Raw genomic sequence first — 13,342 nt, 5'->3', positions numbered from 1 at the left:
TAAAATATTAAGTTTAGTTTGATACTAGCGTTACAAATATGTATATAATAATTTTCAAGATAATTTTTAATATAACTACTTCAGTTTCCAAAAATGTAATTACTTAACAATACTAGCAATTTTATATTTAATTGGTGACCCCGACGCTGGATTGGACCACATAGCGTGTGAACTGAACTACCATAGTGGACTATCCGCACAGAGGACAAGAAAATACAAGTAATGAATAAAAACATGCAGGATTCTAAAGGTGAACAGGATGCAATCTCACGCACTCCGCATCTACCGCCATTTTTGAGTGAGAAACCAACATTGTGGTTCACAATAGTCGATGGAATATTTTCTCGATGCATCATCATCAATGACCTGGCTAAATATGAATATGCAATAGCTCACTTAGAATGCAAATATTTACTCCAAGTAGAAGACGTAATAAACTCTCCGCCTGCAGAGAATAAATACATAAAACTAAAGGAGGAATTAATCAAAAGGCTATCAATTTCCGAACGGCAAAGGATAAGACAATTACTTCTGCAAGAAGAACTTGGTGATCGAAGTCCTTCTCAGTTCCTACGTCACCTTCGTTCGTTGGTCGGAACAATACAGTCGACAATTCACTCCTACGAGAAATCTGGATTCAACAACTACCGGTACAGACTCAACAAATATTGCAAACACAGATCAATGCAGACCTAGAAGAACTTGCATCGCTCGCCGACAAAATATGTGAGATTGCACAACCGCCAGTAATTCCAACAACTAGTAACAACCAACAGCAAGACACCATACAAATACTAATTGATAAAAATGATCCACAAACACAGCGTGTGGAAGATCTTACAGAGCAATTAGCCAAGTTTACCTATCGTAGCACACTCAACCTATCAGCAAAGTGCTTCTAGATCGCGCAACCGAAATACATTATGTTGGTACCACGCCAAATTCGGAAAGAAAGCAAGAAAATGCGAGAGTCATTGTTCGTTCAGAGAGAAAAACTCCAACGGCAAGGAGTGATGGCGACCAATCCTTGCTCTTCATCAAGCCGTCGCCTCTTCATAAGTGATCGCAGAACTAAGGTACAGTTTTTGGTCGACACAGGTGCAGACATTTGCGTGTATCCAAGGCGCTTAACTGCTAAACTTAATCCACAACTAAACTATACTTTGTCTGCAGCCAATGGAACCAACATACGCACGTACGGGGATATTATTTTACAATTAGATTTTGGACTAAGAAGAAATTTTACTTGGAGATTCATCGTAGCAGACGTAACAATGCCTATACTTGGAGTAGACTTTTTGGCGTACTACAATATCATTATCGATATAAAGAATTCTCGTCTACATGACAACCTGACATCACTGTCATCTCCAGGATGTGTCACATTCTCTCGGATACAAAGTGTCAAGTCTATATTTGGAGATAGAGCATACAATAAATTATTAGCTGATTTTCTATCCATCACCAGACCATCAGGCTTAAGTCAAGAAAGCACACACAAAACATTTCATTATATCAGAACCACTCCAGGACCTCCAGTTTCTTCTAGACCACGGCGCCTCAAGCCAGAATTACTTCGCGTAGCCAAAGAAGAATTTAAGAATATGGTAGAATTAGGCATTGCAAGACCCTCCGATAGTTCTTGGTCTTCACCTCTACATCTGAAAGAGGATTCGACGTGGCGTCCATGCGGAGATTATCGGCTGCTCAACTCACGCACAATTCCAGACAAATATCCTGTTTGTCATATTGCTGACTACGCCCATAATTTAGCTGGATGTACTATATTTTCAGTGATCGACTTAGTGAAAGCCTTTTAGCAAATTCCAATCCACCCTGATGATATTGCAAAAACAGCAATAATAACACCCTTTGGGCTGTTTAAGTTCCCGTATATGACTTTTGGACTAAGGACTGCAGCACAAACATTTCAGCGATTTATAGATGAGGTTACACAAGATCTGGATTTTTGTTACGCATATCTAGATGATATTCTTATATCATCTACATCGCTAGAAGAACACCAAGATCATCTCCGCCAATTATTTCAATGCCTGAAAGATCACGGCGTTGTCATAAATCCAGCGAAATACTTATTAGGTGCACCCAAAGTTACATTTCTTGGTTATGAAATTTCTAAAGATGGAACTTTGCCACCACCAGACCGTATCAACGATCTCCAAGAATGTCTGCTATCGGCAACCTACTCAAAGCTGCGACGCTTCATAGGAATGATTAATTATTATCGAAGGTTTATTCCTCACAGCTGAATTTCTTGCTCCGCTACACAAGCTGCTCTCAGGATCTACCAAATCTGGATCACAACCAATTTCTTGGACCCCACAGCTTCAAGATAACTTCGAGACTTGTAAGAAAGAATTGGCTACAGCAACATTACTAGCACACCCTGTTCCAAATGCTCAAATAGCATTATTTGGCGATGTATCCAACCATTCTATCGGTGCAGTATTACAGCAGTACATCAATGGCACTTGGCAACCTTTGGGCTTCTTTTCAAAAAAACTATCTGAGAAACAACAACTTTGGCCAGCATATTATCTACAACTTTTGGCTGGATACAAAGCAGTGCAAGATTTTCGAAGCTTACTGGAAGGCAGACATTTCATTTGGTTTACTGACCACAAACCTTTAATTCACGCCTTTTCCCAACGAAAAGACAAGCTGCCGCCAATACAATTAAATCAATTAAGTTTCTTGTCACAGTTTACAACAGATGTTCGCTATGTTAGTGGACAACAAAACATTGTAGCCGACGCTTTCTCAAGAGCAGAAGCCATAACATCGCCTTTGGATCACTCCGTTATTGCTAAATCGCAAGACGAAGATGAAGAACTTGTAACGCTCTTAAAATCAGATATTGCTCTCAACCTGAAACGCATCGCTATTCCAGGAATCGATTACGTCCTTATGTTCCTGCTGAACAAAGACGACACATTTATAATACTCTGCACAATCTATCTCATCCAGGTATAAAAACCACAACTAAACTCATCACGGATAGATTTGTTTGGCCTGTCATTCGCAAGGATTGTAGAACCTGGGCTCGAAGCTGCATCTCATGTCAACGCTCCAAAATTGTTCGGCATATAGTCACACCACTGTGCCACCCGCCAGATTTTTGCATGTTCACATTGACTTGAAGTTTTTTCTCTATCAGATATTACCGCAGAAAGTGTAACCTGGGCTTTCTTGTATTCTTGGATTTCACGCTTTGGTGTTCCATCTCAAGTAACAAGCGACCAAGGACGGCAATTCTGTTCAGCTGTTTTTCAAGGCGTAACCAAACTACTAGGAATTTCCCACACTCCTACTACAGCATATCACCCGCAATCGAATGGATTGATTGAAAATGCACACAGGCCACTGAAAACAGCCCTCATGTGCCATGCAGACCCGTCATGGATGGATTCTCTACCAATTATTTTATTAGTAATTCGAGCTTCTGTTAAAGAAGACATTAAAAGCAGCAGCGCCAAATTAGTCAACACCTGAAAAACTAGGAAGTCCAACCGAAGAATACCCAAGAAGACTGTGTGAATTATAATATTTATTTTGCAATAAACTTTATTTTTCATTTATAATTGTAATGTCTTGATTTTTATATGTGGGACTACCCCACAAACGTAATTCGGGTAATAACCGCACTGATGGGCAGATGGAGACTGATAATAATGATAGCCAGATTCCAATCAGTTCAATTTTTACTCAGTCTGCAAGCAGATATTGAACAGTAATTTTCATTATTTAATTTTAAAAATATTTCTTATAAAATGTCTAAAACGAAAGAAGAAATCAACAAAAAACTGAACAAAGTTGAAAGAAGTCTTGAGAACATTTTTAACGAAATGCAAGAATTCAGGGAACTTTTAGAAGAAGTTCTCAAAGGCATCGGAACAACGTCAGAAACACTATATATTTTGATAAATGTAAGAATGAAGATGATGTTTAACATATTGATTAAAATTATTAAATTTAAATTATTTAAATTAAATCAAACATTTTAGTAGAAAGATTGTGATATATTACTGTGTACACCGAATATGTATTAAAGATATGAAAAATGTGAAAAATTTCTTACATAAGTAATTATAAATAATTTTCTACAATTTAAATGCATATAAAATATTAAGTTTAGTTTGATACTAGCGTTACAAATATGTATATAATAATTTTCAAGATAATTTTCAATATAACTACTTCAGTTTCCAAAAATATAGTTACTTAACAATACTAGCAATTTTATATTTATATTTATAATAAAATTCGTTACAAAATCCACTATTTCTTATTATATTGTTTATTTGTGCGTATTTTAAGAATTTACTAAAACTCTTCTTCTTCGATCACTCAGGTTGTTAGGTTATTATTTAACCTTTGTCGCTGTGGACTGTATTAAAAAACTGATTTAATTTTATATTCTGTATTTGTTGCAGTTCTAATCACAATAACTGATGTATTATTAAGTATTAATGAAGAAAAATATATTTATGCGTATAGGTTAGTTACATGTGTTTAAGTCGGCTTCACTTTTAGAACAGAACGACTAGTTCCTTTGAAAACTCCGCTACCCCCTCTCTACCAGGGGTAGCAACCATTCCGTATAAAGCTTAATGCTCTGAAGTTTTGTAAACTTTCATGGCCAATATAATAAAATGAAAAGACGTCCGAACATGCCGGCCGCCTTGAAAAGCTATAGCTTTTAAAAATATAAACATAACGATTTTGAACTAACAATAAGTATAGAAATTGTATAAAGATTTTACGAGTATAAAAATTGATTAACAATGTGATAGTGATTTGCATGACAATCTAATCTAAAATTATTTAACTTATATTTCTTAATATTATATAAAACTTAAGATATTTCATTATTGATTGGTAGAATGCACACTTTGTTTAGTGCCCTTTTTAGTTCTCCATTGGCGCCCTTCAGTGTAACAACCCGTACGACACCATCATTGCCTGGATGTATATCTGTGATCCGTCCAAGACGCCATTTTAATGGTGGTAGATTGTCATCTTTTATAAGCACCAGTTTGCCTATAAGATTATCTTGTTCCATTGGTCTTCTCCATTTGGTCCGGGATTGTAATTCTCCTAGATATTCCTTGTGCCATCTTGTCCAAAAATGCTGCCTTAGCTTTTCAAGATGCTGGAGTTTTGTTAGTCTGTTTTCTGGGATGTGGGAAAGTGAATTTTCTGGAAGTGATGTTAATGATCTGCCGATCAGGAAATGTGCTGGAGTTAGTGGATTGAGATCAGATGGATCAGAGGATAAGGGAGTTAACGGACGAGAATTCAAAATTGCTTCGATTTGTGTTAATAATGTATACATTGAATTGTAACATAATTTTGTCTCGCGTAACACCCTACGAAGATGGTGTTTTAAACTTTTTACCCCAGCTTCCCACAGTCCGCCGAAATAAGGAGATCTAGCTGGTATAAAATGCCAGCTAATATTTTGACTTATTAATTTGCTTCTAATCTCTTCGTTAGATTCCAATAAAAATTTATATAAATCTTTTAAATGATTGTTTGCTCCAACGAATGTTGTTGCATTGTCTGAAAATATATTACTAGGAAGACCTCTTCTAGTACTGAATCGTTTTAATGTTTGTAAAAAGGATTCTGTCGATAAATCGCAGACCAGATCCAAATGAATAGCCTTGGTGCACATGCAAATAAAAATACAAATATAAATCTTAATAAATTTGGCACCGCGTGTTATTCGATCTTTGATAATAAACGGTCCAGCATAATCAAGGCCGGCATTGTTAAATGGAAAATCTTGATTAACTCTACTACTAGGCAAATTTCCCATTAGATAATCATTTGACGAAGGTTTTGCTTTGAAAGAAGTAACGCATTTCCGAATAATTTCTTTACAAGCGTTACGTCCAGAAATTGGCCAAAATCGTTCTCTAATACTTGCGAGAAGTTGTTGAGCACCACAGTGAAGTAATCGGTGATGCTCTTGATGCAATATTAATGTAGTTAATTTATGTTTTGGGCATAATATTATAGGATGAATTTTATCAAATGAATAATTTGTGTTTTTTAATCGACCGCTTACTCGTATAATTTGCGAATTATCCATAAAAGGATTTAAACATAAAATTCTGCTCTCTTTACTGAGCGATTTAGAATTGACAAGATTCTTATAATCTAATTGGAAAGATTGTTTTTGTGCAACTACTATCAATACTTTAAAAGCTTGATCTAATTCTTGTGTTGTAAGTGGTCCAAACTTCCGTTTATTCTTATTCTTTTTAAGTCTACAATTCGTAATAAATCTATTTACATATGCCATTGTTGATTGTAATTTTCGCAATGTCGAAAACCTAGAAAATAAATCAAATTCTACATTAGTGACTAATAAATTAATTGCTCTTGTTTCTGGTATGTTTTTGTCATTAAAATTTTAATTATCTAAAGAATTCAAAATTGTAATATTTTGAGGCAGCATAAAAGTCATTTAAATAAAATCTATGTTAATTATGTTGTGTTGTAAGCAGAAGAATAAAATTTTATTTTATTTTGCCAATTGCTTAAGATAACGTATAGCTAAAAATGATCCAGGTGCTGTACCATATGTGACCGTATTTAATTCACAAGTTTTTGAATTATCTGTTGGAATTTGTCTACCGTTTTCATTAATTATTATTTGCCGATAAATTTTTGAAGTATCGCCTAATGAAGCATATGTAGGCATTCTAAATCTTAACATTTTTGTAAATAAGTCATTTCGAATTGACGTTCCCGTATAATGAACATCACACATTTGCCAGCCGCTTGAAGACTCTCGAAAAACGTCTCTCGTTTTTGTTTTTAAACTATATTTGTTCCTTACTGCGCGATGTGGCAAGAAATATTGACCATTTGACTTAATATTAAAATTACTAACTTCAGACATATGTTCTAACTTACTATATGCATTAATAAAATTTACACAATTAATTTTTAATAAACTATTCTCTTGGAATTTATGTTTACGTGACATAAATCTTTGTATATGACGAGTTTTCAAATCTCTTAAATGTAATTTATTTTTAAAAGAAATTTTTTCTATAAATCTTCCTGTAAAATCGCGTTTGAAATTTGTTATAAAACGATTTTCATAAAATGTTTCGTGTTTTGTTCACTTTTTATAATTGTTGTTTTTAATATCTTTTACTTCGGAAACCTTCTCTAATTGTTGATTAATATTATAATTATTTAATGCCAATAAATTTGTTGAATGTTTTGAATTTTTTGAATATGTGCAATTCGGAGAAAACGACCCAACTAATATCCAACCTAATAAAGTTTTCTGTAAAATCGGTGCGTTATCACCTAATTTAATTCTACCTACCGATAAAAGTTTCCAAAACATATCGGCCCCTAAAAGTATATCTATATTCCGCGTCTTATTGTATTCCGGATCAGCTAAGAAAATATTTGTCGGAATTTTAAAATTGTTACCTATGGAAACTAATGGAAGTGGTTCTGTTATTTTTTCTAGCACTAAACAATTTATATTGGATTTAAACGAGGTATTTGTAGATTTAAAATTAACATTTGTTGAGAACCGAATATTGGTCTCTATCTGCCCGACGCCCATAACTGTGTAATTTGTGTAGGTATCTGCCGTAATAAAATTACTTTGTGCCCCGCAATCTAAAAGACACCGACATTCTATGAACTCCCCGCTCGAGTTTTCTACTTTTATAACAGCTGTTGCTAAAATTACTTGTAACTGTACTTTAGTATTAATATTTTTTGTCGAATAATTAGCAACCGTCATATTTGAACCCGATGTGCTAGGAATTGTATTAGTCTCTTCAAAATGAACCAATGTATTATGTTTCATTTTACAGATTTTACACGGAAATGCCAAACAAACGTCTACCTTATGCCCTCTCTTGAAACAATTTATACATAAATTCAATTCTTTGATTTTACTTATCCTATCTTTAATAGATAGCGCTTTAAATTGCTTGCAGTAATATAAAGAGTGATTTTCTTCACATAAATAGCAAGTTTGCCGCCCCGTTGACAGATAATTAATTGATGGATTATGATTATTATTTGTGCTCTTGTATTTTGTGTGTTGAGCCAAAGATTTATTAATATTATTAGGAAAAGGTTTACTACTAATATTTGTGGATAATTTTTCTAACATATCACATTTTTGTTTAATAAAATTATTAATATCTGTCAACGTCGGCTTTTCTTTGATACAGGTAAAGGATTCCCAATCCCGTAACGTACGCGTATCGAATTTATTTGTGAATATAAATATAATAATTGTGTCCCATTTATCTGTGGGTTCGCCTAATGACTCTAATGAGCGTAGATGCCTAGAAATCGTTTCTAATAACGTTCTTAATTCTGAATGAGATTCGCGACTACATTTCGGACTATCAAAAATTGCCTTGATGTGATTATGTATGATTAACCGTTTATTTTCAAACCTGTCTTTTAAAATTTGCCATGCTATATCATAATTAGAATCGGATGCCTCTATAGCTGCAATGCTATTTTTGGCATCTTTTTCTAATGATGATTTTAAATAATAAAATTTTTGAATTTTGCTTAAAGTATTGTCGCTATGCACCAAAGCGTTAAATGAATCATGAAATTCTAACCATTTATCGTAACTTCCATCAAACGTGGGAAGTTTGATTGTTGGCAATTTAATATTTTTGATATTTGTATACGAATCAATGCTAGACGGCCCTATTGTTTGCTGACCGTCTTTACATTTTTTCGTGTCATTGAAATTTTGAATTATAAATTTTAATTTAGCTATTGTTCTATAATAATCACTTTCGAAAGATTCCTTATCGTCCTCTGATACACCCCCAATTAATTCAATTTCATATTGTATCGTTTCAAATTCATCAATAATTGGTAATATCTTTTCGAGTCTGGTATTTATTTCAATAATTATATTTTCATCTAGTATTGTGGAATCTAATGAATTTACAAAATTTTGCACTCGCGTCAATTTGGATTTAATGAATCCACGCTTCGCTTTAAGTTCCGCCATTTTGAATACAATATTAAACACAACCGAGCAATATGTGAAATTATTGGGATATTATGAAAGGAATGAAAACAGACTTACTTGTAATACAGGTGTGTAGATGTTGTAACTGTCCTCAGCCTTCGTTGCCCTTGTTTGCTCTGGTCTGCCGCCACGTGGTTGTAAAGTTTAGCCGCTTTGGAATGTTTTTTCTTCACAACACTTAGAAATTTGTTATCACTATTGTACTTTAATTAACTGCTTGTAATTCACGATACGGGTCGAATGACCAAAATGTTTATTTGTGCGTATTTCAAGAATTTACTAAAACTCTTCTTCTTCGATCACTCAGGTTGTTAGGTTATTATTTAACCTTTGTCGCTGTGGACTGTATTAAAAAACTGATTTAATTTTATATTCTGTATTTGTTGCAGTTCTAATCACAATAACTGATGTATTATTAAGTATTAATGAAGAAAAATATATTTATGCGTATAGGTTAGTTACATGTGTTTAAGTCGGCTTCACTTTTAGAACAGAACGAATAGTTCCTTTGAAAACTCCGCTACCCCCTCTCTACCAGGGGTAGCAACCATTCCGTATAAAGCTTAATGCTCTGAAGTTTTGTAAACTTTCATGGCCAATATAATAAAATGAAAAGACGTCCGAACAATATATTAACAGTTTTTGCTTTATATTTAATCAGATTTTTTGTAATTATTACATGGATATTATTCTTATCATAATAAAATAAAATGATTTTGAATGACAGATTTGCTTGAGTTTAGAGAACAAGTTGCTGCAAATCGATAGCAACAGCAGCGAGCACGCAAAAATGAAAATTCTCGAATTCGCAGAAGCAATGCTTCAGTCAACCTGGAGCGAGCAGCATTCTCTTATGATCCGGAAATAGATTACAGTGCCCACAAATTTGTAAAAATTGGAGACATGTCGATCATTTGTCAGCACTATAAAGCCTTAAAATACAATGATGAATCTGCAGGACTATGTTGTGCTGGCGGTAAGGTGAAGTTGCCACAATTGGTACCACCACCTGATCCATTACACTCACTTATTTTTGGAATGACCAATGACTCTAAACACATCTTATCCAACATCCAGAAATATAATAATTGCTTCCAAATGACATCTTTCGGAGCAACGCTACCACTTCGGAGGGAGAAGATGGCCACCACTTTAATGTTAAAATGATTAATCCAATAACAGACAATTATAAACGTAATTAAATAATATTTTTAACTCAATATCTATACTATTGTTAACTATCATTAGATGACAGGAATCTAGTAGGCGTTGGGTAATATGTAAAACAATAGTATATAATGCGTATAATGGAAATAAAGTGACCAAGAGAACATTGTGTTTATAATAAATACGGTAGAGTTAATAATTCAGAAGTGGGATTACTCAAAGATTACTCAAGGATTACCAGGGATATACATAAAGATATTTTAGAGACGAATCAGAAAGTGTGAGATTATGTTTGTGACATTTCAATAACAAAAAACAATATGAGTGAACTACAAGAGTTGTACAAAATGTATTTGGAAAGCAGATGCCGAGAAGATGAAATAATGAAAATGATGGTATCGATGGTTCGTGATGATAGAGTGAAGTCTGGTGTAGAGCCCAATCATGAGGTATACAAAATGGTGCTGGGAAGCGAAACCGATGATTGTATTGCGCCAGTAGGGAGAGAGCCAATAGGAGTGTGCTATTAGGAAATGGAGAAGGTAGATGATGATGATGATGTAGGTGCATTAGAGTTAGCGCTTAAGAATAAAATTGTTAGGGCTAAGGAAATAAAAATTCCATTAGAGGCAAGTGCTTTAACAAAGACCGCAGTAGTAAAAAGTCCATTAGTGAACAGTCTAATCGTGGCCATTAGTGAATTAATCGTGAAGAGTCCATTAGTGAACAGTCCAATCGTGAAGAATCCTGTCGTAATCGTGAAGAGCCCAATAGTGAAGAGTCGATTAGTGATGAGTCCAATCCTGAATTCAGATGTAATCGTGGAGAGCCCAGTAGTGATGAGTCCAATCGTATATCCTGATGTAATCGTGAAGAAGCCAATAGTGAAGAGTCCATTAGTGATGAGTCCAATCGTGAATCCAGTTGTAATCGCAAAGAGCTCAATAGTGAAGAGTCCAATCGTGAAGAATCCTGCTATAATCGTGAAGAGCCCAATAGTGAAGAGTCCAATCGTGAAGAATCCTGTGAAGAGCCTAAGAGTGAAGAGTCCATTAGTGAAGAGTCCAATAGTGAAGAATCCTATAGTAATCGTGAAGAGTCCATCAGCGAAGAATCCAATCGTGAAAAGTCGAGTTGCACTTGTGAAGAGTCATTGAGTTGTGAAGAGTCCATTAGCAAAGCGTTCAGTTATAGAGAAGAGAAAGGAACATGGATTTCATCCGAGAAGAAATAGAAAGGACTCCAAATACAAAGTGGTAAATAATTGGGAGTGATGGTAACTCGGGAATGACTAAAGGCAATGAAAATAACTAAAAAAATTCGAAATGATTAAAGAAAGGATAGCCGAATATTAACTATCAATAGATGACAGGAATCTAGTAGGCTTTGGGTAATATGTAAAACAATAGTATATAATGCGTATAATGGAGAACGTAGTGTAGTTAAGTAAATAAAGTGACGAAGAGAACATTGTGTTTATAATAGATACGGTAGAGTTAACATTATTATTTGTGATTTTAGGTGCTGAAACCAATAAAAAAGTTAGCGCTATGAATTTTTATTCATACAGGCTGATGATCCGTGATGGTGAAATAATAAACCACATTTTGATGTGTCAACGACTTTTTCAACAGTTCGCTGTTGATATGTATGTTGATTAACATGCATCCGCTTAAACCAACAGTACCTTTGATCTCAAGAATACATCCATCTTCGTGATGCTATTATTGCCGATGGTAATGCAAACAATGTGGGTAAAATGACAATTTTGCCGTCTACCTACATTGGAAGCCCGCTCCACATGCACGAATACGCACAAGAAGCAATGACATACGTTAGAAAATATGGTCGCCCTGATCTATTCATTACATTCACATGTAACCCGCAATGGATAGAAATTAAGAAAGAATTGATACACGACCAAACACCAGGAGATAGACATGATATTACTGCCAGAGTTTTTAAACAAAAATTGAAATCTTAGTTGAATTTCATAATAAAGCATCATGCATATAGCCAAGTACGTTGCTGGATGTACTCTGTTGAGTGGCAAAAGCGTGGTCTTCCACATGCGCACATCTTAGTCTGGTTAATTGACAAAATGAAGCCAGATGATATTGATTCAGTCATATCAGCAGAGATTCCTAATAAAAATGCTGATCCAAATTTGCATGCAATAATTACTAAACATATGATACATGGACCTTGCGGAGTTTTCAACAATAACTCGACCTGTATGATTGACGGCAAGTGCTCTACACGATACCCGAGAAATCTAACTTCTGAAACCATTACAGGAAATGACGGTTATCCGCTGTATCGTAGGGAATCAGTTGCGAACGGTGGGCAATTAACCCAGTCAAATTAAGATTTCAGTTAGGAATAATTCGCATAGAGCTGAAATTTGGTACAGATGTTAAATGGGCCATTACAAATGAAATGTCAAAAGTCCCCATCGATCCGACATCTGCGATTTTTTTTATTTAAGGTCAAAGGTGCAAAATTCCAGTTTTCCTCATTTTTCGCCAAAACCATATTTTTTTTTAAAAAAATTATGTTAGATAGGTTTATTTATTATAAAATTCTCTATTAAATTGTTATTATTAATTTTTTTTGTTGGATTCGGCGTTTCTGAGATATTGCCGTTTGAAAAGTTGAAAAATTCATATTCTTCATAATATGCAGCCTTTATACGTCATCAAACGTGTAATATAAGGAAAAAATAAGAGTCTATTAGTTTGTGTTTAAATAGTATAGGTTCAATGAAATTTTTGAAGTATGAAACTATAGTGTCAGCCCCTAATTACCTTAGTTCTTGGGCAACACCACCCAGCTATGTCATTTTCCTAGTGTGGGAAGGTCACATATATGACTGTTTTTTTTTCTGGTAATTAGGGGCTGACACTATAGTTTCATACTTCAAAAATTTTATTAAACCTATACTATTTAAACACAAACTAATAGACTCTTATTTTTTCCTTATATTACACGTTTGATGACGTATAAAGGCTGCATATTATGAAGAATATGAATTTTTCAACTTTTCAAACGGCAATATCTCAGAAACGGCGAATCTAACAAAAAAATTAATAATAACAATTT

The 13,342-nt window shown here is 34.3% G+C and overlaps 3 protein-coding genes across 3 annotated transcripts; all 3 read left to right on the top strand.

Annotated features, from left to right (window-relative positions):
- The first annotated feature begins 234 nt into the window (after positions 1–234).
- LOC113371991 lies at positions 235–902 on the top strand. Its single transcript, XM_026612368.1, has 2 exons — positions 235–591; positions 657–902. Exons 1-2 carry the CDS (start codon positions 235–237, stop codon positions 900–902), a joined length of 603 nt encoding a protein of 200 aa, XP_026468153.1.
- A 21-nt stretch (positions 903–923) lies between these two features.
- Positions 924–1,820, top strand: LOC113371990. The gene has a single exon (XM_026612367.1). It carries the CDS (start codon positions 924–926, stop codon positions 1,818–1,820), a length of 897 nt encoding a protein of 298 aa, XP_026468152.1.
- Positions 1,821–10,773: 8,953 nt separating this feature from the next.
- LOC113371988 (repetitive proline-rich cell wall protein 1-like) lies at positions 10,774–11,397 on the top strand. Its single transcript, XM_026612366.1, has one exon. The coding sequence runs from the start codon at positions 10,774–10,776 to the stop codon at positions 11,395–11,397; it is 624 nt and encodes a 207-aa protein (XP_026468151.1).
- Positions 11,398–13,342: the final 1,945 nt, after the last annotated feature.

This window comes from Ctenocephalides felis, unplaced genomic scaffold (assembly GCF_003426905.1).
Source record: "Ctenocephalides felis isolate EL2017-DRISC unplaced genomic scaffold, ASM342690v1 CF-g0.4_SCAFFOLD_01495, whole genome shotgun sequence".
Taxonomy (NCBI): Eukaryota; Metazoa; Arthropoda; class Insecta; order Siphonaptera; family Pulicidae; genus Ctenocephalides; species Ctenocephalides felis.
Note: the sequence above shows the minus strand (reverse complement) of the source record. Positions and strands in the feature narration are given on the sequence as shown.